Here is a 23,863-nt window from a genome sequence, read left to right on the forward strand (position 1 = left end):
AAACAATGCTGCATTGGGTTTCTGTTAATGCTCTGTGCAGCCAATGGCAATGTCTGCTTTTGGTGTCTGAGGTGGAACAGCTCTAAAGCAGTTCCACCTCGACCTCAGACACCATCAAAACAACCGCAATGCGGATGTTGGCTGAAGCGGATCTGATTGAATAGAGCCCTTTATTTTCTGCGTTTATTCCAAAACCCAATTCTTTCCCCATTCACTTTGCCCATAGGAATGGCTGAACGAACCGGATGTAAATCATTTCCGTTTTTTAGGACTACAAGCTGGCGAGCTCTATACAAATCCAGCCCATGTCCGAATCTCCAGCCATAGATTGCACAACATATCCCTGCAAAAATCCTTGGTGGATCTGATAAAATCTGATGTCAGAGACAAGTGAACATCCACAGACTTCCGATTCTGGTATAGCTTACCTGTGTATCACAGAGGCAAAGCTGATACTGATTTATGCGTTGTTGTTCTTTGGAAATATTGTCCCACATGCCTGTAATGTATGGAGCATCAGCTATATAAACATGAGCACGCACACAAACACACCTTGTGTGAAATTTATAAAATTGCTTCTGGGCTCTATTCAATCCATATAGCGGAAATTCAGGATTACAGCATGATTTTAATTTAAAGGCAACGTTCCCATGTTAGCAGGGACTGCATTCATGCTAAACATTGCATGTCAGCTCAATCGGAAATTACCTTTAAATTTCTAGCATGCAATCTGTAAAACTCCAGCGATACAGATTGAATAGAGCCCTAAATCTAGTTTTAAAAAAGTGTATATTCATATTGCAATAGGTTTTTCATGGATTGTCAGAGACACCTCAAACCAAGTGTAAACCAGTAGCCTATTATTATAGCAATAATATGGTGGTGGTTTGTGACACTTTTCCTGATGCATAAAGCACTTTACATTGTATGGAGGGGAACCAATGACTATAGGGGCAATCTCAGTTTAGATATCTTGGACAGTTTGTTTTAAATACCTTTTATTATTGTTAAAAGAGCCATGATTCAGTGAGTGCCGTGCTGTGCCCATTGTGAACACTACATGTTAGGTAGCATTGTAGGATCCACACTGTTAGCACTGTAATCATTACATAGAATAATTGACACACAACACAGGATTTAAAGTTAAACTTCAAATTAATAAAACCCAATAGAAGACTTGTGCAGCTGAAATTATACTGAACAAAAATATAAACGCAAGATGTAAAGTTTTGGTCCCATGTTTCATGATCTGAAATAAAAAGCTTATTTCTCTCAAATGTTGGGCACAAATTTGTTTACATCCCTGTCAGTGAGCATTTATCCTTTGCCAAGATAATCCATCCACCTGACAGGTGTGGCATCTCAAGAAGCTGATTAAACAGCATGATCCTTACACAGGTGCACCTTGTGCTGGGGACAATAAAAGGCCACTCTAAAATGTGCACTTGTCACACAATGCCACATATGTCTCAAGTTTTGAGGAATCGTGCAATTGGCATGCTGACTGCAGGAATGTCCACCAGAGCTGTTGCCAAATAATTGAATGTTATTTTCTCTACCATAAGCCATCGTTTTAGAGAATTTTGCAGTAGGTCCAACTGACCTCACAACCGCAGACCACGTGTAACCACGCCAGCCCAGGACCTCCAAATCCGGCTTCTTCACCTGCGGGATCGTCTGAGACCAGCCACCCGGACAGCTGATGAAAAAATTAGTTTTTATGTCTGTAATAAAGCCCTTTTGTGGGGAAAAACTCATTCTTATTGGCTGGGCCTGGCTCCCTAGTGGGTGGGCCTATTCCCTCCCAGGCCCACCCATGGCTGCGCCCCTGCCCAGTCATGTGAAAACCATAGATTAGGTCCTAAATAATTTATTTCAACTAACTAATTTCCTTATATGAACTGTAACTCAGTAAAATCATTGAAATTGTTTGTTTATATTTTTGTTGAGTATAAATCAATGATTTAGGAGAAAAGGCAGCGAGAGTCTGATAGATCAGTATTTTACTTGGCTGTCCAGCTAATCACTTCCTGTCCAGTCCTGTCTTACAAATTTTGACTTACAGAAAGTAGCTCAAATGGGCTGTTATCCTTCAGACTTTTCTCGCGATCCTTTGTTCATATTGTAAAATATGAAAGGCTACTGAAAGACATTTCAAACACTGATTACACTGCCTTGATGATAGGCTGATCAAAATCTATGGATAGATAATAGTTGCATAAATTAAAATCAATAAGAGCCACACCACTAATGTTTATAGAGCCCATGGAGGCATCTGGGCACACTGAGTATCTCAGAGTAGGAGTGCTGATCTAGCCTGGGTGACAGTCTGTTTCTGCTCTCTTGCCAACTCCTTACGGAATTGTCATGCAGAACATGTTTAGCTTGACCATAACAACGGAGTAGGCAAAAGCACAAACAGATCTGGGACCAGGTTAGTGCTGATCTAGGATCAGGTCCCCCCCGTTCATATCATGTTATTCATTATGATCTAAAAGGCTAAACTGATCCTATGTCTGCACTCCTACTCTGAACCTCTTTGTGAATATGGCCCCAGGAGTGGAAGAAACTAAAGACGTTTTTCCCTTTTAGTATTTGAGGTAACTAAACCACAACTAAAGAACAAGACCTCCCCAACATTTATAAGAGATCAAATTTAAAAGACAAAATAAACTATTCCATTGAAACACCCATAGATTGGAGAGGGAGCACATGGCAGAAGTATGTTGTGTAGTATAGCAAGTATAAAAGGTAGTCAGAAAGACAGGTTGTTAAACGTTAGTCAGATCTCAGTGTCGCCACAGTTTCTTACAGATCCTCTGCACATGTATCTTTAATGTTACTACACTCATAAGGGAGAAAAAGAAACAGATTGAGATAAAATAAAAGACGCAGGTTTTGATACAGTAATATAGACTTTGACAGCAAAAGGAAAAACACTTAAGTCCTGAGATAAGTCTCATGTCCAGTGGTAAACTATCATGGCAAAAAGCACCACACTTTTCTAACCTCTCTCCATTTTACCTCATATTACTTTCCCAAACAAAATCTTAGCTTTAACAAATATTTACTGAAGAGTTAAGATGATCTGTAATGAAATAAATAGTTTCAACAAACATTGGCCTGGGTTGAGTTCACAACAAGCATCCTTGGCAGAGTGAGAGTCAGTAGCAGAGGAGTGTATAGGCCATAAGTGTTTGTGCTGGTTCAAGTAGAACCACTACTGCTAGAAGCTGCTCCTAAACACACGGATCAGCTTTACACTAACCCAACCCTGCCCTCCCCCAGTCATGCCTAAAAGGCTAAACTGTCTTCAGATCAGTGCTTAGGACCGACCGTCTGACCTCAGACGAGGAGGGAGGGTTCCCATTAGCTCATCGGGTGATAAATTGGCAGCTCCAGGTAAAAGTTAGCCCTGGCCTAACCACAGATCTAGGATCAGGCAACCCCAAACTTAACCATTAGGAAGATTAACAATATCAGACCCTGGACCAGCAGTTACGTACAATTTCTACCAAGGCCCTCCAGTGTGGCTGCAGAACAGGACGTCCTTATTTGGGCGTCCTTTGTTTGGAAGCGCTGCAGGACGTTTTTATTTGGACGTCCAGTGTTGGCCCAGAGGTCCTTATTTGGACGCTCTGTTTTGAAAGAGCTGCAGGTCGAGGCGGACCCAAACCTCTCCAGTGGGGACCTCGTGCAGGAGCAGCCGGCGCGTCGCTGGACCCTTGTTCTCCAACTCCTTCTTTATGGTCGCCACGGGAACCTCCGTACGACCCAGGAAGTCTGGGAAACGGCAGAGAGGAGAGACTAGTTAGCAGTACGACACATTATACATAGAGGTTGCGTTCCAGGCCGACTACATTGCAGACGTTGCAATGCAACAACTGCACTACACCATCAACTGTGCAGTCGGGCATCAGATTGCTATATCATTTGATGTGGTGAGCTGATATGTTAAACAACTATTTTAGGATGTCTTGATTCGTATGTGCGTGCTGACCGTCAGGGGAGAACTGGTCCTTCTCGAAGATGGTGATGCAGAGGACGTCCTGGTACAAATCTCTGATGTTGAACTGACAGTTGAAGTTCCACTTGGGGTTGACCGTGTCACTGAGGGTCCTAGAGGTGTAGATCTGAGCTCCCATGGTTACCTCGCAGTAAGGGTTACTCTTACCTGGGAGAGGAAGAGGAGAGAGAAGGAGGGGGAGGACAAGGAGGAGAGAGGAAGAGGAGGAGAAAGGTTTTAATACATACCAGTGCTCAAGATACGAATACAGTCTGTACCTGTGTTCTGTTTCCATGTAAACCTTCCTCATTGTAATAAGTGGTACTAGTTCATGTCCGCTGTGTAGGTAAACTACGTATGATGTGTATAAACCTCACCGTTGGGTTTGCAGGACTTGAGTTCAGTGGCCTCCAGGATGGTGACTAACAGCCGGCCGATTCCACTGGCCTTCAGGGAACGAGCTGCGCACACACGAGAATAGTCACACCACTACTAGGACTACTGCTTTAACTATTGCAGTGTGTGTGTGTGTGTGTAAGAGAGAGAAAAAGAGAAAAAAACGGACCTTGGTAGGCCTTCTCCCTCTTCTTCTTATCTGTCTCTAAGAAGTCCTCCGAGGCAGCTTTGATCTTCTGCACCCAGGCCGTCCTGCAGAACCAATATACACACATGACATGAGCAAGGGTAATGGAATGTGAGTGCCTGCATATTAGTGTGTGTGCATGTGTCCCCGCATTTGTGTTTGTGCCTGCACGTACCTCTCGTTGATGTTCTCGGTCTTGAGGCTGTAGACTCGGTCGATGTGGGAGATGTGGAAGAAGGGCTCTTCACTGGAGGGGTCAGGCAACTTCACTAGAACCTCGTTGAGGAACACCGGCTACAGGAGGAAACATAAGGCTGTCACAACCGGGCCATAATACATGTCATAACCACTGAGAAACAAAATAACTGGATACGGGGATGTTCTCAATTTGAATGGGCTCAGATGGGTGACGCTTTTCGAATAGGAAGTGTCGTTTCTGTACCTTGCCAAAATGATCCATTAGGAACTAATGCTTGTGTGTGCGAGCACGTCCACTGCATTTGTTTCTCACCGGTTTATACATCTTGAGCTGTGTGTTGTTCTTGTTGCTGAAGAGTCTGTCTGGTCCCGAGGAGCTGAACTGTTTGGCAGCGTGGGTGAGCAGTAGGAAGTCGTTAAAGAGGAAGGCCCACAGCTCCTTATTGCTCTTAATCTTGTACACCTTACCACTGTGGAGCAGTTTACGGGGCCCCAGGCAGTTAGTCAGAGAGTTAAACACCAAGTTCTGCACGGGAGAGAGAGGGAGGGTTACAGAGGTGTGTGTGTGTGTGTGTGTGTGTGTGTGGTATTATCTGTGTATGATGTGTGTATGATGTGCGTATGATGTGCGCGCTTGCGTCGGTGTCTGTGTATACCTCTGTGACTCCCTCACACTGTACGTGTGACTGCATCCACTCCAGCCTGTCAGAATTCTCCTTCTCCCTGACTCCCTCGTTGACCTGAGAACACAGCTCCTCAGCCCGCTCCAAAGCCTCTCTCAGGGGGCCGCGGTCCACATGGCCCTCCTGGGTACTCTCCAGGATCTGAGACAATCAATAGACAAGGGTTAAATATACACACACACAACCAACCAATCTTTTTACATCAGCAGTTGTCACAAAGTGCTTTCCAAAGAGCAAGCAATGCAGACGCAGAATACACTCTCACATGACTAATACACACACGGGTACAACACACGCATACATGTACAAACAGACACGCACACACTTACGTTTTTGATGTGTAGAGGGTAGCGTGTGATCCTCTGCATGGGCTTCAGCAGGAAGCTGGATAAGGGCATGCCTTTACAGCGGTAGTCTGTGGCGATTTTCTGATGGAGGAAAAGCAATATTTAATATGAACACACAACCTTCCATGTATAATCAGCACTCTCAGGTTGGTATGTATCAGAAAGGTTCATGAACATGTTCTCCTGTTGTATTCTACCTTCCCTCCCCCTCTTCTCATTCATTTCCCCTCTCCCTCTCTCCTCTGTACTCCCGCTTTTGTCTCTTCTCTTGTTTTCCTTCACTCACTGCATGTTCTTTCATGCTCCCTCTCTCCCAGTCTCCCTCTCTTCTCACTAGCTCCCCCTCTCACCTTGAGGAAGTCTTTAAAGTCCTGTTGGTTGTCAGTCCTGCTCTGCAGCAGAGCAGCTCCGTTTAGTTGACAGGAGCAGAACCGGATGTATGGCTGGAGGTGAGCCAGCTCTGACGCCAAGATGTCCCCGATCACCTGGACAGGCATCTTCTCACCCCCAGTCTTCTTACGCACATGCAGAGCCCTACACGCACACACACACACAATTTAAAACAGACACATAAATAACTGCATGCATACACACACAAACAAATGCACGCTCACACCACATGTTCTTACCGTCTGGCCCGAGACACCCATACATATGATCAAACTCGTGAACTCTCACACACCTAAACCCACACCATGTCAATACGTACTTTAGCAGTTTGGTGTTACAGGCGATGAGCTCCTTCCAGTTGACAAAGATCATGGCCATCTCTGCCTCTGTCAGACGGCCCGACTCAGACATGGGTTTATGGAACACCTGAATACACACACAGAGTACAGTACATAAGTGTGTTTAAGTGTGCGCGCACATGCAAGCGTCTGTGTTTGTGTGTTACCTCCATGACTATCTGTAGGTCCTCTACATATCTCTCTTCTGTCTGGAGGAGCTCGTGGATGTAACCCTGTCTCTTCCTCTCCTGGGGAGTCATAGAGTCTAGACTGTTCAGGTCAGCACACCCTGAGAGAGAGAGGAAGGGAGGAGAGAGAAAGAGGGAGAGGGAAGGAGATAGAGGGAGAGAGCGAGCGAGTAAGTGAGGGAATCATACAAATGTAGGATCTTAATTTGATCACTTTTGTTGCTGAGAATTTTCCTGCACTGCAGGAAATGCAGATGACCTTAATAATTTACATAAATTCACTGAAAACCTGCCTTAACACAATTATATTAACAGTATTGCACTTCCATGTAGCTTAATTGTGGCCAGCTAATAGCCTAACCACCGATCAAGCAACATTATGGACTAAACGTTAAAATCCTGTTGCTGCAGGATTATTTTGCTGCAACAATACTGGTCAAATTAGGATCCTACATCTGTATATAATCAGAACAGACAAACACACATTCACATTTGTATACACTCTGAAAACACACACACACACCTAAACCCATCAATCTATAGTCCGTCTCAGAACCAACCACACACATTCACCCAAAGCAAGGGCACTCTTACCTTGTGCAGAGTGCCCATTCTGACAGCCGTGGAGTCCCATACAGGTGGTCTCCTTCTCTTTCTCAGTATCACCCCCCTCTTCCCTCTCATCCCAGAGCCTTAGAAACTGCAGCTTGTCTTCACTGTGTAAACTCATCCTCTCTCTTCTGTCTCTTTCTACCCAGGTAGGCTATGAGACGCTCTCGCTTTATCCAACCCTCAAACCGGTGTTCTCCTCTCTCCCTCTACTGACCCCTCCTGCCCTCTCATCCACAGACACTAAGCCCATAGCAAGACAAGCAGCTAAATCTGTTTGTACCAAAATAGGAGAGGGACTGTGTGTGCTTCCAGAGGATCAAGATACCTTCTACCCTGCCTTGGGAAGACATAGGAATGAAGCTACAGGGTAAATAAATGGTAGCGAGAGATCAGAATATCTAGATACTGTGCTCCCATTCGGAAACTGTGGGTGTTTATTTCAGATAGCAATGGTGTTGTGTGGACTTTAAACACACACGGTCCTCCTGATCTCTTCCACAGACAAACTGTCATACCGTTAATGCTGTCCTAACATTCACCCAGGGATGACGACAACACACATTTCAAAACCAGCCTTTAATTTCTCCTTTCACTATGGATTTAGATTAGCCCAACCGGGCGGCAGATGGCGCCATTATTCCGTTTACGTCGTTTGTCATCTGCGTCCAACTGGACTCTATGCAGCCGGCTACACACTACCGGTTGGGCTAGACTCAGATAGAAACCAAGACAGAGGCACATTTTCAAAAATAGTCTCACTGTGGTATGTGGAACGGGGACTAGCCCATAGTAGAATAGAGAGTAGGAGGAGCTGTAGTAGGATGCGGAGAAAGAGCAGTCCAACCCCTGGACAGTGCTTGGTTGTCCAACAACCTCCACTAGTTTGCATAGTTTAGTTTCCTTTTCAGTGTTACAGCAGCTAGCTACTTCACTCTAGCTTGATCATGCACTAAAACATCATCAGTAATCATAATAATATAGTCAATGCCAGAGAATGAAGGTGCAATTGTAACTAGTTGTTTGTTCTGCTCTCGACACTGCAAAGCTCAAAGAGTTGATTCATAGAGCTATGAATCATCACAATCAGGTTTGGCTTCTAAACACACAGTGGCCCCAGCAAATTAGTTGTCAGAATTCAATCAATGATGAATCGTTCCAGTTGAATCAGAGAGGACTCCTTTTGATTGTCACGGATCCTCTAACAAATACAGTGTGGCCAAAGCAAGCGACTCATCATTATTGAATCAGTTAGGAATCCGAGCGAGATGGTGGGTTCTTTGCGAGCTGAACTTTAATGATAAATAAAATAAAATAGGGCTAATAAAATTATCTGTCGCTCCTTCTAAGAGAAAGAGAAAATGGGAGGAAAGGAGAGCGGAGGGGACAGGTGAAGGGGGACAGCCACAGAGACACCCACTAGATCAACGTTAGCGTCATTGCACTTCAGGGTCACCAAACACCAAAACATTGTCCTAATATAGAAAACAGTTTTAAGAGTGTGCATGTTTGTTTAAACCTGTTCGCTTCACCCAGCATACATTTTTTTCTTTAGATTCAGCCAGTGGTCCTATAGTATAGAACACCATGTGAAAAAGCCCTGTTTTGAGTTTGTACCCAATTAACAGACTAATCAACATCAGGTCAGAAAAGTCATTGGATGCATTAACGACAGCAGGGATACAGACAGACAGGGGTCAAATCTCAGCTCTTGGTTCAGTCCCAGGTTAAAAAAGCCAGTTGGTGGGAGTTGAGTTGAAAAAGCAGGAAGAAAAGGGACAGATGCTCCAGGTAGCTTCCCCTACCCACAGATCTAGGATCAGGTTACCTAACGCTAATGCTAACTCTGACCATTAAGGCGGCGTTGCCCAAACTCAGTCCTGGGGACCACTAGGGGTGGTCATTTGGGTTTTTGCGTTAGCACTACAAAGCTGATTCAAATTATCATCAAGCTTTGATTGTTTGAGTCGGCTGTGTAATATTAGGACAAAAATCTAAACGTGCACCCCTTGGGTCACCAGGACAGAGTTTGGGAAACGCTGCACTAAGGGATGACAACCTATCAGATGTTATTTCATTCCCCTCGTGGTTAAAGTGATAGTGCGAGACTGGCAATTACGCCGATTTTCTACTTACCCAAAGACAGATTAAGTCATGGATGATTGCAACTTCAAACTGCATGCAGACATAAAAATTTTATCCACGGTATCCGACTCTGGGTATGTAGAAAAATTGCTTAATTTCCAGAATTTCGCACTATCCCTTTAAAGTTAGCATTATGGGTTGGGTAATCTGACCCTAGATTTGTGTTTAAGGATAACGTCTACCTACTCCAAACAGACACAGGCAGCAGGTCAGAGGTTAGAAGTCAGAGGTGTGGCCAGACAGGGGTCAGAGGTTAGTAAAGGGGCGGGGCCTCCAACAGTCCAGATCATGTGAGCGTGATAGTAGGTCTCTGAGACGGAGAGGAGGAGGAGACACTACCACCCTACAGAGAGAAAGAGATGAAGGTAAGAGAGAAGAGGAAGGGAGAGAGAGAAGAGGAAGGGAGAGAGAGAAGAGGAAGGGAGAGAGAGAGAAGAGGAAGGAGGAGAGAGAGAAGAGGAAGGGAGAGAGAGAAGAGGAAGGGAGAGAGAGAAGAGGAAGGAGGAGAGAGAGAAGAGGAAGGAGAGAGAGAAGAGGAAGGGAGAGAGAGAAGAGGAAGGAGGAGAGAGAGAAGAGGAAGGGAGAGAGAGAAGAGGAAGGAAGGGGAGGGGAGGGGAGGGGAGGAAGGAAGGGAAGGGAGGGAGGAAGGAAGGGAAGGGAGGGAGGAGGAGGGAAGGGAGGGGGGAAGGAAGGGAGGAAGGAAGGAAGGAAGGAAGGAAGGAAGGGAAGGAAGGTAGGGAGGAAGAATGGGACAGGAAGGGGGGGAAGAATGGGACGGGAGGGGGGAAGAATGGGACGGGAGGGGGGGAAGAATGGGACGGGAGGGGGGGAAGAATGGGACGGGAGGGGGGGAAGAATGGGACGGGAGGGGGGGAAGGAAGGGAATGGAGGGGGGAAGGAAGGGAATGGAGGGGGGAAGGAAGGGAAAGGAAGGGAAGGGAAGGGTGGGAAGGGAAGGGAAGGGAAGGAGAGAAGTGAAAGGAAAACTTGAGTGAGAAGAATGGATTGATTGACGAACAGGTGAAAATTAGAAGAATGGTAGAAAGGAATCAAGAGCAGGGAAATATTTCCAATTTGTTTGTTCGCCCCAAGAGTATAAATAATAACGTTGCTAGGGTTTCCCAAAGTCGGGGAACGTTTAGATTTTTGCCCTAGCACTACAGCTAATTCAAATAACCAACTCATTATCAAGCTTTGATTATTTGAATCAGCTGTGTAGTGCTAGGACAAATCCCAGTGGGGGGGGATGGGGGCAGGACCGACTTTGGGAAGCCCTGCCCTAACCTGTAACCTCTTTAGACTAGTTTGACTCACCTTGCTGACTGGCTCTACTAACATCTTCCATATACCTGTCATGTGTACTAGGATGCATCTATCTGCCCACCCTGTCATGTGAACACTTAAATTGAGAAATTATAATTTGAGAAATGACGACTTTGGAAAAGCAAATCAAAAAAGTTATGTACTCACATTGCTGGCTGGGGTCGGTGTCGGCGGTGGTCATCTTGACGTAATTGGTTGGGAACAGACCGGTGACCCCGTTGACCTCCCCTTTCCACCAATCGGGGTCGTTCTTGTCGAACACACTGATCAGTTGACCCTTGGAGAAGCTCATCTCGTCCTCGTTAGCTGCCTTATAGTCGTACATGGCAATGACCTGACACACTGGGGGAGATGGGTAGAGAGGAGGGGGAGACAGGAGTTAAGGTGTGAGATGGCTTAGAAGTTCCAAATAAACTGTAGTCGCTCTTCTTCACTCACTGTCTACTAAAGATGTGTTTGATGAGATAGGGGTGTGTGTTTCACCTGGTAGAGGTGCTGGCGTGGACTTGCCGCTGTTGGATCCCAGCATTTTGACGTGCGAGGCAGGAAACCAACCCTTCTGACGCTTCTTTCCCCGCGCCTTAGAGATCAATCAATCAAATAACAATTTACGCAAATGTATCGATCAAAATCATATTGCCTCATTTAATTCTAGTCTAAAACAACCAGTCAGCCAACCTGCAGTTCTCCGAGCCACCAGCCGGTGGCGTTCTTGCTGAGGATGAGGATAAGCTGTCCTGGCGCCAGGCTGAGCTGTTCTGTCCCTGTGGCCGTGTAGGCTGTGCTCACCTGGGCTATCTCTGCACACACACAAGTAGGGAGTTATATCAGATTTAGAGGACATTTTGAAAGGAAGAAGAAGCAGCCATACTGTACTTTCCCAGCATGGGAATAATTTAGTGTGATGTCCTTACCTGGTTTCTTCCCAGGCTGACCTGATTTCCCAGAGTTGCTGGATGTCTGAAAGAACAAGTTACAGTACTTAGGTCTTAAGTACAAGCCAGGTACAAGTTACAGTACTGTGCGTGTCTTACGTCTGTCTCTTTGGGTTTGACGTAGTTAGAAGGGAACACCCCGGTGCGGTCTCCGATGCCTCCGCTCCACCACTCTCCCTCTCTCTGGGTCACCAGGATGACATCACCCTCCCTAAATGTCAGGTCACCAGGCTCTGGGCTCTCATAGGTGTACAGCGCCACGTACTCTGGTTGTACGACACAAAACATGACCTCAGAGACATTCTGATTGGATGACACAAAACCTGAGCTCTCAGAGAGACAAACGTCAAACTACCTTCCTGTTGAGCAGCATCTGTGGCTTCAGATCCATCAGGAGGGGAATTGATCGAGCTGGAACAAGACAAATATACATTATTAAAACGATTACAACATAAGCAAACACAGTTAGCTAGTTCTACTGCAGGCGGTTCCCTTTGGCACACCACACAGGCAGCCTTGCACACATATCTTCAGGTACACATGACTGAATTCTAAACAAAAAACACAGGACTGAATTCCTTCACTGATAACAAAAGGGCCTGTCAGACAAAAAGATGTGTGTGAGGGAAAAAAAAACTGTGTGTGGTGTATTTACTTGGTGGTGTCTTCATTGTCTCCCAGGAGTTTGACATATGTTTTGGGGAACCAGCCTTGCACCCCGTTGAGCTCCCCCAGCCACCAGCTCTCCTGCTGCTCCAGCACCCAGATCACATCATCCTTACTGAAGTTCAGATGGCTCTCTGTCTTAGCGGTCCACGAACACAGAGCCTGGGCCTGCAGGCTACCCACCACCTAGAGCAGTTAAAGATAGTGTGGCAGATAGCGAGGACGAGGGTGATGGAGGGAGGAAGAGACAGAGCAAGGAGGTAGAGAGAAAAGGGGTGATGGAGTGAGATATAAGATTGAGGGGGAGAGAGGGGAGAAGGACATGGGGTCAAAGTCAAATTGGGAGATTGTAGTTCAGGGTTCTCCAACCCTGTTCCTGGAGAGCTACCCTCCTATAGGTTTTCAATCCCACCCCAGTAGTAACTAACCCGATTCAGTTTATCAACCAGCTAATTATTAGAATCAGGTGCGCTAGATTAGGGTTTGAGCGAAAACCTACTGGACGGTAGCTCTCCTTTTTCACTCCTCATGAATTTAAATGTTCTAGACTGGTGTAAGCAGGCTGGAGGGAGTTTCCGTCATATTCCTTACACCAGTCCCTTCCTTTTAACCAGTGCTGTCTGAATCTGTGTGTATAAATCAGAGTAGGCATAAGGAATTATCTGTCTAGTCAGAGCAGTGTTTCCCAACTGTGGTCCTCAAGTACCCCCAACAGAACACATTTTCGTTGTAGCCCCGGACAAACACACCTCATTCAACTCATCAAGGGCTCACGCTATATCCCCGCCATTTAGTGGCCACAGCAAATGAATGACACAATATATGGTTCAGGACTCCAGCTGCATGTGGTGGTAAATCACCAATATAAGCATTATGCATTTTTTCAACATATAAGATAATTGACCATTTCTAAATGGAGATGGCCTCAATGGATCTGCCTGTGGGACAGATACAAAGATGAGTCCTCTAACTAACTCTATGTAGCAACGTGATCTGTGTGGGGTGTTACAGTGTAAATATCACCCGACACTTCCTGCTCCTCCACTCCATCTTCCTGGTTGTATTGTGTACAGGCGATGGTGAGGACAGCTATGGCAGCACAGTCCTGTGGAATCCCTGGTGCAATAACCAGCCGTAGCCCCTATCCCTTCAGTGTTAACATATTTAAGAAGGACCCTCTAGACCAGGTTTTCCCAACCCTCTCCTCGGGCCCCCCCAGACGTTTCAGATTATGTTTTAACCCTAAAATGGCACACCTGATTCAATTAGTCAACTAATCATAAAGCCTTTGACTAATTGAATGAGGTGTGCCAGTGTGCCGTGCTCTAGAAAAGGTGGAGCCATCCATCACCAATCACGATATTGGCCATCTTGGCCACCTACTCATCCCTTGCTTCCAATTGGCTCGTTCCACCCCTCTCCTATACCTGTATCTGATCCAAGGGGGCGTGGTGAGGGGCGTGTGTAGGTGTGAAGGCGGAGTTCTGTCCCGTTGGCATGGCAGCGTCTCCCCCGGGTTTCCTAGAAGACATCAAGGGTCAAAGGTCATTAACTTTTCTGTCAGTAGTACAGTATTTACATGAAATCACCATATGAATGTCTCATCAGGTTTGAGGAAAGGTAACACGGTCCATTCCTAGGCAAAGGACCTATGGGTAGCAATTGTGTGTGTGAGTGCTAACCATCCTACCCTGTGTGTTTGGGGGTGGAGAGTTGTGGTCTGGGGGCCTGTTTAGCAACAGTAGCATAAACAGCAGTGGTAGCAACAGCAGTGGTAGTGGCAGCTAGAGTTGTATTAATAACAGCAGTAGCAGGTGTCTCTGGTTTGGCCTGTCTCTCCACATAGCTCTCTGGGAACCAGCCCATCTTCCCCTGCCGACTGCCATACAGCCAACCCTGCTCCCGCTCCATACTCTCATCCACCTAGACACACACACACACGAATGGGCACACAACAAAGAAGCACAAACCTGTATTCAGAAATGTCATAGTGTAAATTACATTTATAGTTAAATCGTAATCTCTATGGTTCTAACCTCGATGAGTTCATCGGCCTCGAAGCTGAGTTCGTCCTGGTTGCGAGCGGTGAAGGGGTAGAGCGCCCGGAAGGAAGTGAGCGCCGCAGACTTCCTGTGCTCCATGGCCTGGGGCTGCAGACCGCCTGGAACAGCCATTCACATAACAGCACCTCAGTTCACATTTGAAAATATATTAATCTCTAATTACACCCTACCCTGCTATGTAGTGAACTTCTTTTGACCAGAGCAACCATGTGCCTTTTGGTTTTCGATATCGTAATAAAGGTTTAATAAAGAGGTAATGAATGAATGAATAGAATGCAGGGGAATGAAAGAACAGTTGAATGTCTAGTTGTTCCTCATTACCTTTCCTCTCCTCTAGTCCTCTGAGAAGGGCTGACAGTTTGTCATGGATGTTGGTCTTCCCTGCACTATGCTGCCGCAACGCCTCTTCCTCTCTTCTCCTCTTCTCCTCCTCCAGCTTCCTCTTTGCTTCTTCCTTCAGCTTCCTCTCCTCCTCCTCCTCCTGCCGCCTCCTCCTCTCTTCCTCCTTCCTCTCCTCCTCCACTCTCTTCCTGTCCTCCTCGCGCCTCTTCCTCTCCACCTCTTCCTGCCTCCTCCTCTCCTCCTCCTTCCTCTTCCTCTCCTCCTCCACTCTCTTCCTGTCCTCCTCACGCCTCTTCCTCTCCACCTCTTCCTGCCTTCTCCTCTCCTCCTCCTTCCTCTTCCTCTCCTCCTCCACTCTCTTCCTCTCCTCTGCGTCTCGGATCGCTGCTTCTGCAGCCCGCTGCCGCCTCCTCTCCTCTTCCTCCTTCTCTCTCTCCATCATCTCCTCCTCTAACCTCTTCCTCTCCTCCTCTCTTCTGCGCCGATCCTCCTCTTCTTGCTTCTTCCGCTCCTCCTGCCGCCTCCTCTCTTCCTCTCGCCTCTCCTCATCCTTTCTCTTCCTCTCCTCCTCCTGTTTCCTTCTCTCCTCCTCCATCTTCCTCTCCTCTTCCTCCAGTCTTCTCCTCTCCTCCTGCATTCTCCTCTCCTGCTCTCTCCTCTCCTCCGCTCTGCGTTCTCGTTCTGCCTGTTCTTTAGCAGCTAAGAGGCGGGCCTGTGTCTCCTTCTCCTCCTCCTCTCTCAGTTTGGCCTCCCTCTCTTCCTGCAACCTCCTCTCTCTCTCCTCCTCCTCTCTCTGCAGCTTCTTCTGCCACTGACGCTCCTTCTCCAGCTTAATACGCCTGGGTAGACAGGGAGGGAGAGGTCTATGTCAGAACAGATCATGCTTGAGCGTGTGTGTGTGTGTGTATATATATATATATATAGAGAGATATGTGTGTGTATGTACATAGGTGTGTGTGTTCGTGTACAGGTGTGCGTGTGTTAGGTAGAGGAGAGACCAGGTCACCTTTGGGCCTCCTCCTCCTCCCTCCTCTTCCTCTCCTCCTCCTGCGCCCTCTGTCTCTCCAGTTCTCTCCGTTTGTCCTCTTTGATGCTTCGTAGTTTATCCAGAGCCGACTGCTGCTTCCACTGGCTCTCTCTCAGATCCTGATGTTACCATATGCACAACATCAATAAGAGGGCACATTTCACATACTAACTGGGAGGGACATATTCAGAATAAGAAAGGCACAACATGATCTATGACTGACAATGAACTGTGACGAGGGAGAGGTAACGGCATAGTATTTGACATGAAGCACAAACTACAAACCCACAGATGGCACAGCAAGCACAGGGGTGAGAGGGGTTGGAGAACTCAGGGAAGAGTGGTTTAGAGTCTAGACACAAAGACAGAGAGGGAGAGGGAGAGAGAGAAGAAGAAAAGAGAGAAGGACAGAGGGAGAGAAGAAAAGAAAGAGAGTGAGAGAGCACCTTTAGGAGGTAGAAGAGGTTACTAAGGCAGTTGAGCAGAGAGAGGAGACCATGTAGCAGACAGTCATCTGCATCCCCATACTGTAGCAAGACAGGCCAGGAGAGAGGGAGGAGAGAAAATGTATGGGGCAGACAGAGAGAGTTGAGGAGGAGATAGAGGGAAGGGGGATAGGAAAGGGTGGAGAGAAAATTCCAGAGTTGTAGTGGTAGGTTAGAAACACAGAGAGAAGCAGCAGATCACACTGGTTATCAATCATATTAGCCAAACAAATACTGAATCATTCCAGCCCGGTCTCAAATCAATCACGTTAATATCTTATATTCACTTCAGGTCAAACGTTATAGTTCAACATATTACCATAATATTTGAGCGAGTGAGTAGAGTGCGTGTTAATATTCACTGAGACGTGGGTGTTAGACAACCAGCTAACTTAAAATGTACATGTCCGTACCTGTATGTCGTTCTGGTACTGGTCCATGTCGGCCAGTTTAGCGGCCGTCTCTTTCTCCAGAGCATCCAGCTGCTGCTTCAGTTTACGACACACTCCGTCCTTCTCGCTGGCACTTTGCTTCAGCGTGGACATGGTGGAGACTGGGCACAGCAGGAAGAAGAGTTACAACCCAGGGAATGACAGGAGGAAAATGTTTTGTACAACTCACTATGGTCTTCCAACATAGGGTCCTGTTCAGTCATGTTAGATTGTCATGTTTGATTGAATGGGAAAAATGGTCTAGTCTTATACCTGAGTCCTACTGTATAAACAATCCATAAACACTAGTCTAGCACTCCACCCCAGCATAAAAGCCTAAATTAGCCCTAGTCCCAGCCTAACCTAAACCCAGCTTAACCTAAACCCGTCCCAGCCTATCCTAACCCCAGTCCCAGCCTAACCCCAGCCCATACCTGGCAGGTTGTTGAGGGCCATGTTCCTAAGTTTGTCACTGAGCCTCTGCTGTTCTGGAGTCAGCTGGGACAGCTTCCTCTGGTACTCCTAAAGCACAGGAACAATCGCATCATCAGGGAGCGGGGGGACACACACACACACCACACACACACACACAAAGGAAGTAATGAGGCAAACAGTAACTGAGAATACAGTTAATACTGAGACAGACAGACACCTCTAGTTGTCTCTGCAGGGAGTTGATGTCCTGTCTGCTTGTGTCTCTTCTCTGGTTGGTCAGCTCCAGCTCGCTCCGCTGCACCTTCCTCTTGCTCTGAGCATCATGCAGCCGCTCGGAGATCTGCCTGTGTTTGTTACCCTGGGAGAGAGATGTGGTCAGGTACTGTTGGGATTCTAGTGGATTAGGAACTATGATACCAACGGAGAAACAGAGTGATTGAGTATGAAGCTCATTTGAATTTAAGTGAGTGAAAATGGGAGAGAGTGAAAGAGAGAAAGAGTGTGAGTGACTGACTGAGTATAGCACGCGTGTAGCCTAGGGCTATGGAGGTCGTTGATGGTCAAGCAAATAACTGCCGGTCTCACTAATTGACCGTTATTTAACAAACACATTTAGCATATCCTGGCTTCCACGCATAGCCTACAAGCTAGTGGTGCAAACCTTGGGAACATCTATATTTTAATAAATCCATTTAATATAGCCAACACCATCACTCTGAGTTGTCCTTATGTTAGGCCCTGATCTGGCTATGCCATACGGCCTACACTAGTTCATCCTGCAGACGAGATTTGCTTAGAATTCCGTGCTATTATTTTATAGTATTTTATAGTATGAAGAATACAATTGAACATAGCTACATAAAATAGAAAGGATATTTTCTCCAAACGATTTCAGAGGGAGTGCGCACATGTGGCTATTCTGTGTTGAGCGGTTAACAAAGAAACAGGTCCTCCTCTATGCTTAATTTTGAGTTATTTATGCAACAGTAGTGATACAAACGTTGGGCTATATGTTTAGATTTTCTATCAATTCTAAGGCTGACTAATGATGATTTGAAAAAAGTCTCATGAAAGGCATGAACTCTGCTTTGTTTTTTGCACAGGCGTCATCAGTCTCGCATTCACAATTTGACAAGCACTTGATAATGCCTTGAATTTCCCGGCGGCATCCCCCTAGTGTGGCTATAATGCCCCCTAAAAAAATCCATGCCTTTTGCGGCCAGTGGCCGTTGTGCCCTTGGGCTGAATATAATAATGAAATCCTTTGGAACACAGGCTGCGTGTTCCGAAGCACCTCTCACTCACATGGCTCTCTCAGAAATCTAAATTCGTATTAGCCAATGCCCGTCCCGTGATCGGGTTCTTCTCTTAGGCATCTATCTCAGCTCTGAAGTAGGCTACAAGAAGACAGACACATCGGGTATGCAGTTGCACGCGTCCTTCTTATCGAATTCCGAAGTACTGTGCCTTGCAAAAGTATTCATCCTCCTTGGCGTTTTTCCTATTTGGTTGCATTACAACCTGTAATTTCAATTGATTTTTATTTGGATTTCATGTAATGGACATACACAAAATAGTCCAAATTGGTGAAGTGGAATGAAAAAAATAACTTGTTTCAAAAAAATTCTAAAAAATGAATAACAGAAAAGTGGTGCGTGCATATGTATTCACCCCATTTGCTATGAAGCCCCTAAATAAGAACTGGTGCAACCAATTACCTTCAGAAGTCACATAATTAGTTAAATAAAGTCCACCTGTGTGCAATCTGTGTCACATGATCTCAGTATATATATATATATATATATATATATATATATATATATATATATATATATATATACATATATACACACACACACCTGTACTGAAAGGCCCCAGAGTGTACAACACCACTAAGCAAGGGGCACCACCAAGCAAGGGGCACCACCAAGCAAGCGGCACCATGAAGACCAAGGAGCTCTCCAAACAGGTCAGGGACAAAGTTGTGGAGAAGTACAGATCAAGGTTAGGTTATAAAGAAATATCCGAAACTTTGAACATCCCACGGAGCACTATTAAATCCATTATTAAAAAATTGAAAGAATATGGCACCACAACAAACCTGCCAAGAGAGGGCCGCCCACCAAAACTCACAGACCAGGCAAGGAGGGCATTAATCGGAGAGGCAACAAAGAGACCAAAGATAACCCTGAAGGAGCTGCAAAGCTCCACAGCGGAGATTGGAGTATCTGTCCATAGGACCACTTTAAGCCGTACACGCCACAGAGCTGGGCTTTACGGAAGAGTGGCCAGAAAAAAGCCATTGCTTTAAGAAAAAAATAAGCAAATACGTTTGGTGTTACCCAAAAGCTATGTGGGAGACTCCCCAAACATATGGAAGAAGGTACTCTGGTCAGATGAGACTAAAATTGAGCTTTTTGACCATCAAGGAAAACGCTATGTCTGGCGCAAACCCAACACCTCCCATCATGCTGTGGGGATGTTTTTCCTCTGCAGGGTCTGAGAAACTGGTCAGAATTGAAGGAATGATGGATGGCGCTAAATACAGGGAAATTCTTGAGGGAAACCTGTTTCAGTCTTCCAGAGATTTGAGACTGGGATGGAGGTTCACCTTCCAGCAGGACAATGACCCTAAGCATACTGCTAAAGCAACACTTGAGTGGTTTAAGGGGAAACATTTAAATGTCAAAGCCCAGACCTCAATCCAATTGAGAATCTGTGGTATGACTTAAAGATTGCTGTACACCAGCGGAACCCATCCAACTTGAAGTAGCTGGAGCAGTTTTGCCTTGAAGAATGGGCAAAAATCTCAGTGACTAGATGTGCCAAGCTTATAGAGACCTACCCCAAGACCTCAAGTTCTGTTTTTGTCTTATTTGTTATTTGTTTCACAAGAAAAAATATTTTGCATCTTCAAAGTGGTAGGCATGTTGTGTAAATCAAATTATACAAACCCCCCCAAAATCCATTTTAATTCCAGGTTTTATGGCAACAAAATAGGAAAAATGCCAAGGGGGGTGAATACTTTCGCAAGCCACTGTACATATTGAAGATGTTAGAAGAACTGTCCACATTTACTTTTCGGCAGCCAACAAGATGAGTAGGCTTAATGAACAGCAAAAGCAATTGCCTGTCAATCTACTATCCCCCAATAGTACAAAAGTTGACCTATTCTATTCTGTGTGAGAAATAAATATTCCAAACATAGTCTGGGACAGTTGTGGGATGCGATGGATCCCAAATTAATACAACCACTCGCATCAAAAAACCTTTCAAAAGCAATGAGGCTGATGCAACAGATCAGAACGTTTAGATTAAAATGTATTAGGCTATTTCTTCACAGTTTAAGCTCTGTCAGGTTGGATGGGGAGTGTCACTGCACATCTATTTTCAGGTCTCTCCAGAGATGTTCGATCGGGTTCAAGTCCGGGCTCTGGCTGGGCCACTCAAGGACAGAGACTTGTCCTGAAGCCACTCCTGCATCGTCTTGGCTGTGTGCTTAGGGTTGTTGTCCTGTTGGAAGTTGAACCTTCGCCCCAGTCTGAGGTCCTGAGCGCTCTGGAGCAGGTTTTCATCAAGTATCTCTGTAGTTTACTCCGTTCATCCTTCCCTCGATCCTGACTAGTCTCCCAGTCCCTGCCGCTGAAAAACATCCCCACAGCATGATGCTGCCAACACCATGCTTCACCGTAGGGATGGTGCCAGGTTTCCTCCAGATGTGACGCTTGGTAATCAGTCCAAAGAGTTCAATCTTGGTTTCATCAGACCAGAGAATCTTGGTTCTCATGGTCAGAGTCTTTAGGTGCCTTTTGGCAAACTCCAAGGGGGCTGTCATGTGTCTTTTACTGAGGAGTGGCTTTCGTCTGGCCACTCTACCATAAAGGCCTGATTGGTGGAGTGCTGCATCTGGTGAGGTTCTCCAATCTCCAAAGAGGAACTCTGGAGCTCTGTCAGAGTGACCATTGGGTTCTTGGTCACCTCCCTGACCAAAGCCCTTCTCCCCCGATTGCTCAGTTTGGTTGGGCGGCCAGCTCTAGGAAGAGTCTTGGTGGTTCCAAACTTCTTCCATTTAAGAATGATGGAGACCACTGTGTTCTTGGGGACCTTCAATGCTGCAGAAATGTTTTGCTACCCTTCCCCAGATCTGTGCCTTGACACAATCCTGTCTCGGAGCTCTACGGACAATTCCTTCGACCTCATGGCTTGGTTTTTGCTATGACATGCACTGTGAACTGTGGGACCTTATATAGACAGTTGTGTGCCTTTCCAATCAACTGAATTGACCACAGGTGGACTCAAATCAAGTTGCAGAAACATATCAAGGATGATCAATGGAAACAGGATGCACTGGAGCGCAATTTCGAGTCACATAGCAAAGGGTCTGAATACTTATGTAAATAAGGTGTTTCCGTTTTTTATTTTTAATACACTTGCAAAAATGTCTAAAAACCTGTTTATGCTTTGTGATTATGGGGTATTGTGTGTAGATTGATGAGGAATTGTTTTTATTTAATCAATTTTAGAATAAGGCTGTATAAAATGTGGAAAGAGTCAAGGGGTCTGAATACTTTCCGAACACACTGTACACTAAATAAAATAAGTGTGAAATTAGTTTTGATTTAGAATGGACCATTATCATGCACCCGTCTCGGAACAGGGGGGAAAAAATACATGTAATCTATGCATTTAAATAGCAAATGGAGGCCGCTTTTCCCGTGGTTAATTTTCATGCCAGCCAGGTAGGCTATACTCCTGTTGTAAAGCGAAGCAATGTGCTTAATGTGAGAAATAAATATAGTAGGCCTAGCCTATAGAAAGCTGATGGGCTCCTCCTCTTTTTAATATTGGCCCTCAAAACTCTGTTTTCTCACGCAATTGCATAGCCTATAGAAATGTTGTGCAACATGAGCTCATGGGCTCTCATGAAGTGTTTGATTTGATTTTCGATTACATTTGTATGCACTCACTAACTGTAAGTCGTTCTGGATAAGAGCGTCTGCTAAATGACTAAAATGTAAATGTAAAATGTGCATTGATGGCAGAGTGATTAGAGGGACAGTAGAGTGCTGAGTACCAGGCAGTTAGCAAGTTTGGTAGGCTACTAATGACCATCAGCAGCATCCGAGCTTGGAGAAGTCTAGTTACCGTGACTAAACGATCACGTGGAACTTGACTGCGGTCATGACTCGTGACTGCCGGTGTGTGGGTCACCGTAACAGCCCTAGTGTAGCCTCACCACAGCCTCCAGCTCCATCTCCAGGTTGCTCTTCCTGGCCTTTAGTCTGCCGATGTCCTCCTGCTCCTGACTTTTCTGGCTCTGCAGCTCTCCTCTCCTCCTCCTCTCCCACTCCTCCTTCCTCTGGCGCTCCAACTCACGCTGCACCGCCTGGGGAACACACACGCAGTCAAACACATACACGCCATCACATACACACGGACACACAATGACTCACACACAGAGCCCTTGCCCATTATAGAACATGCCTCTTTACCTCTTTTCTCTCCATCTCCTTTAGCCTCTCCTCCTCTTTCTGTCTCTCCAGCTCCCTCTGCCGCTCCAGCCTCCTCTCCTCCTCCTTCCTCCTCCTCTCCTCCTGCTCCCTGGCCTCCCTCTCTCTCCTCTCTCGCTCCTCTCTCTCCTTCTGCTGGCGTCTCTCCTCCTCTCTCCTCTGTGCGTCCTGCAGAGCCTGTCTTCTTTTCTCCAGCTCCGCGTTCCCTCGCTCCAGGTTGGCCTTGAACCTATCCTCAAACGATACTGAGGGAGGGAGGGATGGATGGGGAGAGAGAGGATAGGGAGACGAGAGAGAGAGTAGTGAGAGAGTGTCAATAGTCATTAGATGTGTACAGATGCATTATGTATGTAGTCCCCTGTAGCTCAGTTGGTAGAGCATGGCGCTTGCAACGCCAGAGTTGTGGGTTCGTTTCCCACGGGGGGCCAGTATGAAAAATGTATGCACTCACTAACTGTAAGTCGCTCTGGATAAGAGCGTCTGCTAAATGACTAAAATTTAAATGTATGTGTTGTAGTCATACAGGAGAAGAGTGAGAGTCGTGTGTGTGTGTGTCTGTGTGTGTACATACAGTTGCTTTTGGTTTTCTGTGGTGGCTCAGCCTCCAGTTCTTCAGTGATGCCAGCATAGAGAGATAAACCGGTCCCATTCACAGCACCCCTACCAGAAAAAGAGAGGGGAAGGGTTAGGTGTGTGTGTTTGTGTGTGTGTGTGTGTGTGTTTGTGTGTGTGTACCTCTGTGATGGTGGTATTAGTTCTGTGGGTAGTGTGAGAGGTAAGGGTTGGCCGGTCTTGGCCATGTCCACTAAATGCATGGCCAGAATAAACTCCTCTCCCCTTAGCTTCCCATCCTTATCCACATCGGCCAGGGTCCTGACAGAGAGAGAGAGATTAGCGCACACACACAGGTTTCTCCTTTGAAACACGTTACTGCAAAGGTCAAACGTTCTTATACAGGTACAACTCTAAGTTGATGATGATAATGATGAAGGTGTACTCACCAGATGGTTGCCAGCTGTGTCTGAGTGAGCAGAGTGGTTGCCATAGCATTCCTCACCTGCTGACCTGAAATACACACACACACACACACACAGAATAAAGCAATCTCAGTCGATTATGTAAAGTTTTGGTTTATAACTTCTACTTCCCTTGCAGCCTT

At 46.1% G+C, this 23,863-nt stretch overlaps 1 protein-coding gene across 1 annotated transcript in view; it reads right to left on the reverse strand.

Moving 5' to 3' along the window:
- Positions 1 to 2,815: 2,815 nt before the first annotated feature.
- Positions 2,816 to 23,863, reverse strand: part of LOC121539631 (intersectin-2) — a 40,314-nt gene continuing 19,266 nt past the window's right edge. The window contains exons 9-40 of the mRNA XM_041848273.2: positions 23,706 to 23,769; positions 23,440 to 23,577; positions 23,276 to 23,364; positions 22,687 to 22,949; positions 22,431 to 22,580; positions 17,412 to 17,552; positions 17,194 to 17,281; positions 16,742 to 16,881; positions 15,823 to 15,962; positions 14,998 to 15,655; positions 14,796 to 14,850; positions 14,448 to 14,572; positions 14,102 to 14,334; positions 13,839 to 13,932; positions 12,401 to 12,597; positions 12,101 to 12,156; positions 11,845 to 12,011; positions 11,725 to 11,770; positions 11,489 to 11,610; positions 11,294 to 11,390; positions 10,958 to 11,152; positions 6,713 to 6,834; positions 6,527 to 6,633; positions 6,168 to 6,351; positions 5,800 to 5,898; positions 5,444 to 5,611; positions 5,101 to 5,313; positions 4,765 to 4,883; positions 4,572 to 4,654; positions 4,384 to 4,467; positions 4,001 to 4,174; positions 2,816 to 3,783 (exon numbers count right to left, since the gene is read on the reverse strand). Of these exons, the coding sequence (XP_041704207.2) occupies positions 3,626 to 3,783; positions 4,001 to 4,174; positions 4,384 to 4,467; positions 4,572 to 4,654; positions 4,765 to 4,883; positions 5,101 to 5,313; positions 5,444 to 5,611; positions 5,800 to 5,898; positions 6,168 to 6,351; positions 6,527 to 6,633; positions 6,713 to 6,834; positions 10,958 to 11,152; positions 11,294 to 11,390; positions 11,489 to 11,610; positions 11,725 to 11,770; positions 11,845 to 12,011; positions 12,101 to 12,156; positions 12,401 to 12,597; positions 13,839 to 13,932; positions 14,102 to 14,334; positions 14,448 to 14,572; positions 14,796 to 14,850; positions 14,998 to 15,655; positions 15,823 to 15,962; positions 16,742 to 16,881; positions 17,194 to 17,281; positions 17,412 to 17,552; positions 22,431 to 22,580; positions 22,687 to 22,949; positions 23,276 to 23,364; positions 23,440 to 23,577; positions 23,706 to 23,769 (4,769 nt within the window). The 3' untranslated portion in view covers positions 2,816 to 3,625. The remainder of the gene's footprint in view (positions 3,784 to 4,000; positions 4,175 to 4,383; positions 4,468 to 4,571; positions 4,655 to 4,764; positions 4,884 to 5,100; positions 5,314 to 5,443; positions 5,612 to 5,799; positions 5,899 to 6,167; positions 6,352 to 6,526; positions 6,634 to 6,712; positions 6,835 to 10,957; positions 11,153 to 11,293; positions 11,391 to 11,488; positions 11,611 to 11,724; positions 11,771 to 11,844; positions 12,012 to 12,100; positions 12,157 to 12,400; positions 12,598 to 13,838; positions 13,933 to 14,101; positions 14,335 to 14,447; positions 14,573 to 14,795; positions 14,851 to 14,997; positions 15,656 to 15,822; positions 15,963 to 16,741; positions 16,882 to 17,193; positions 17,282 to 17,411; positions 17,553 to 22,430; positions 22,581 to 22,686; positions 22,950 to 23,275; positions 23,365 to 23,439; positions 23,578 to 23,705; positions 23,770 to 23,863) is intronic.

The sequence above is a fragment of the Coregonus clupeaformis genome, chromosome 25 (assembly GCF_020615455.1).
Source record: "Coregonus clupeaformis isolate EN_2021a chromosome 25, ASM2061545v1, whole genome shotgun sequence".
Taxonomy (NCBI): domain Eukaryota; kingdom Metazoa; phylum Chordata; class Actinopteri; order Salmoniformes; family Salmonidae; genus Coregonus; species Coregonus clupeaformis.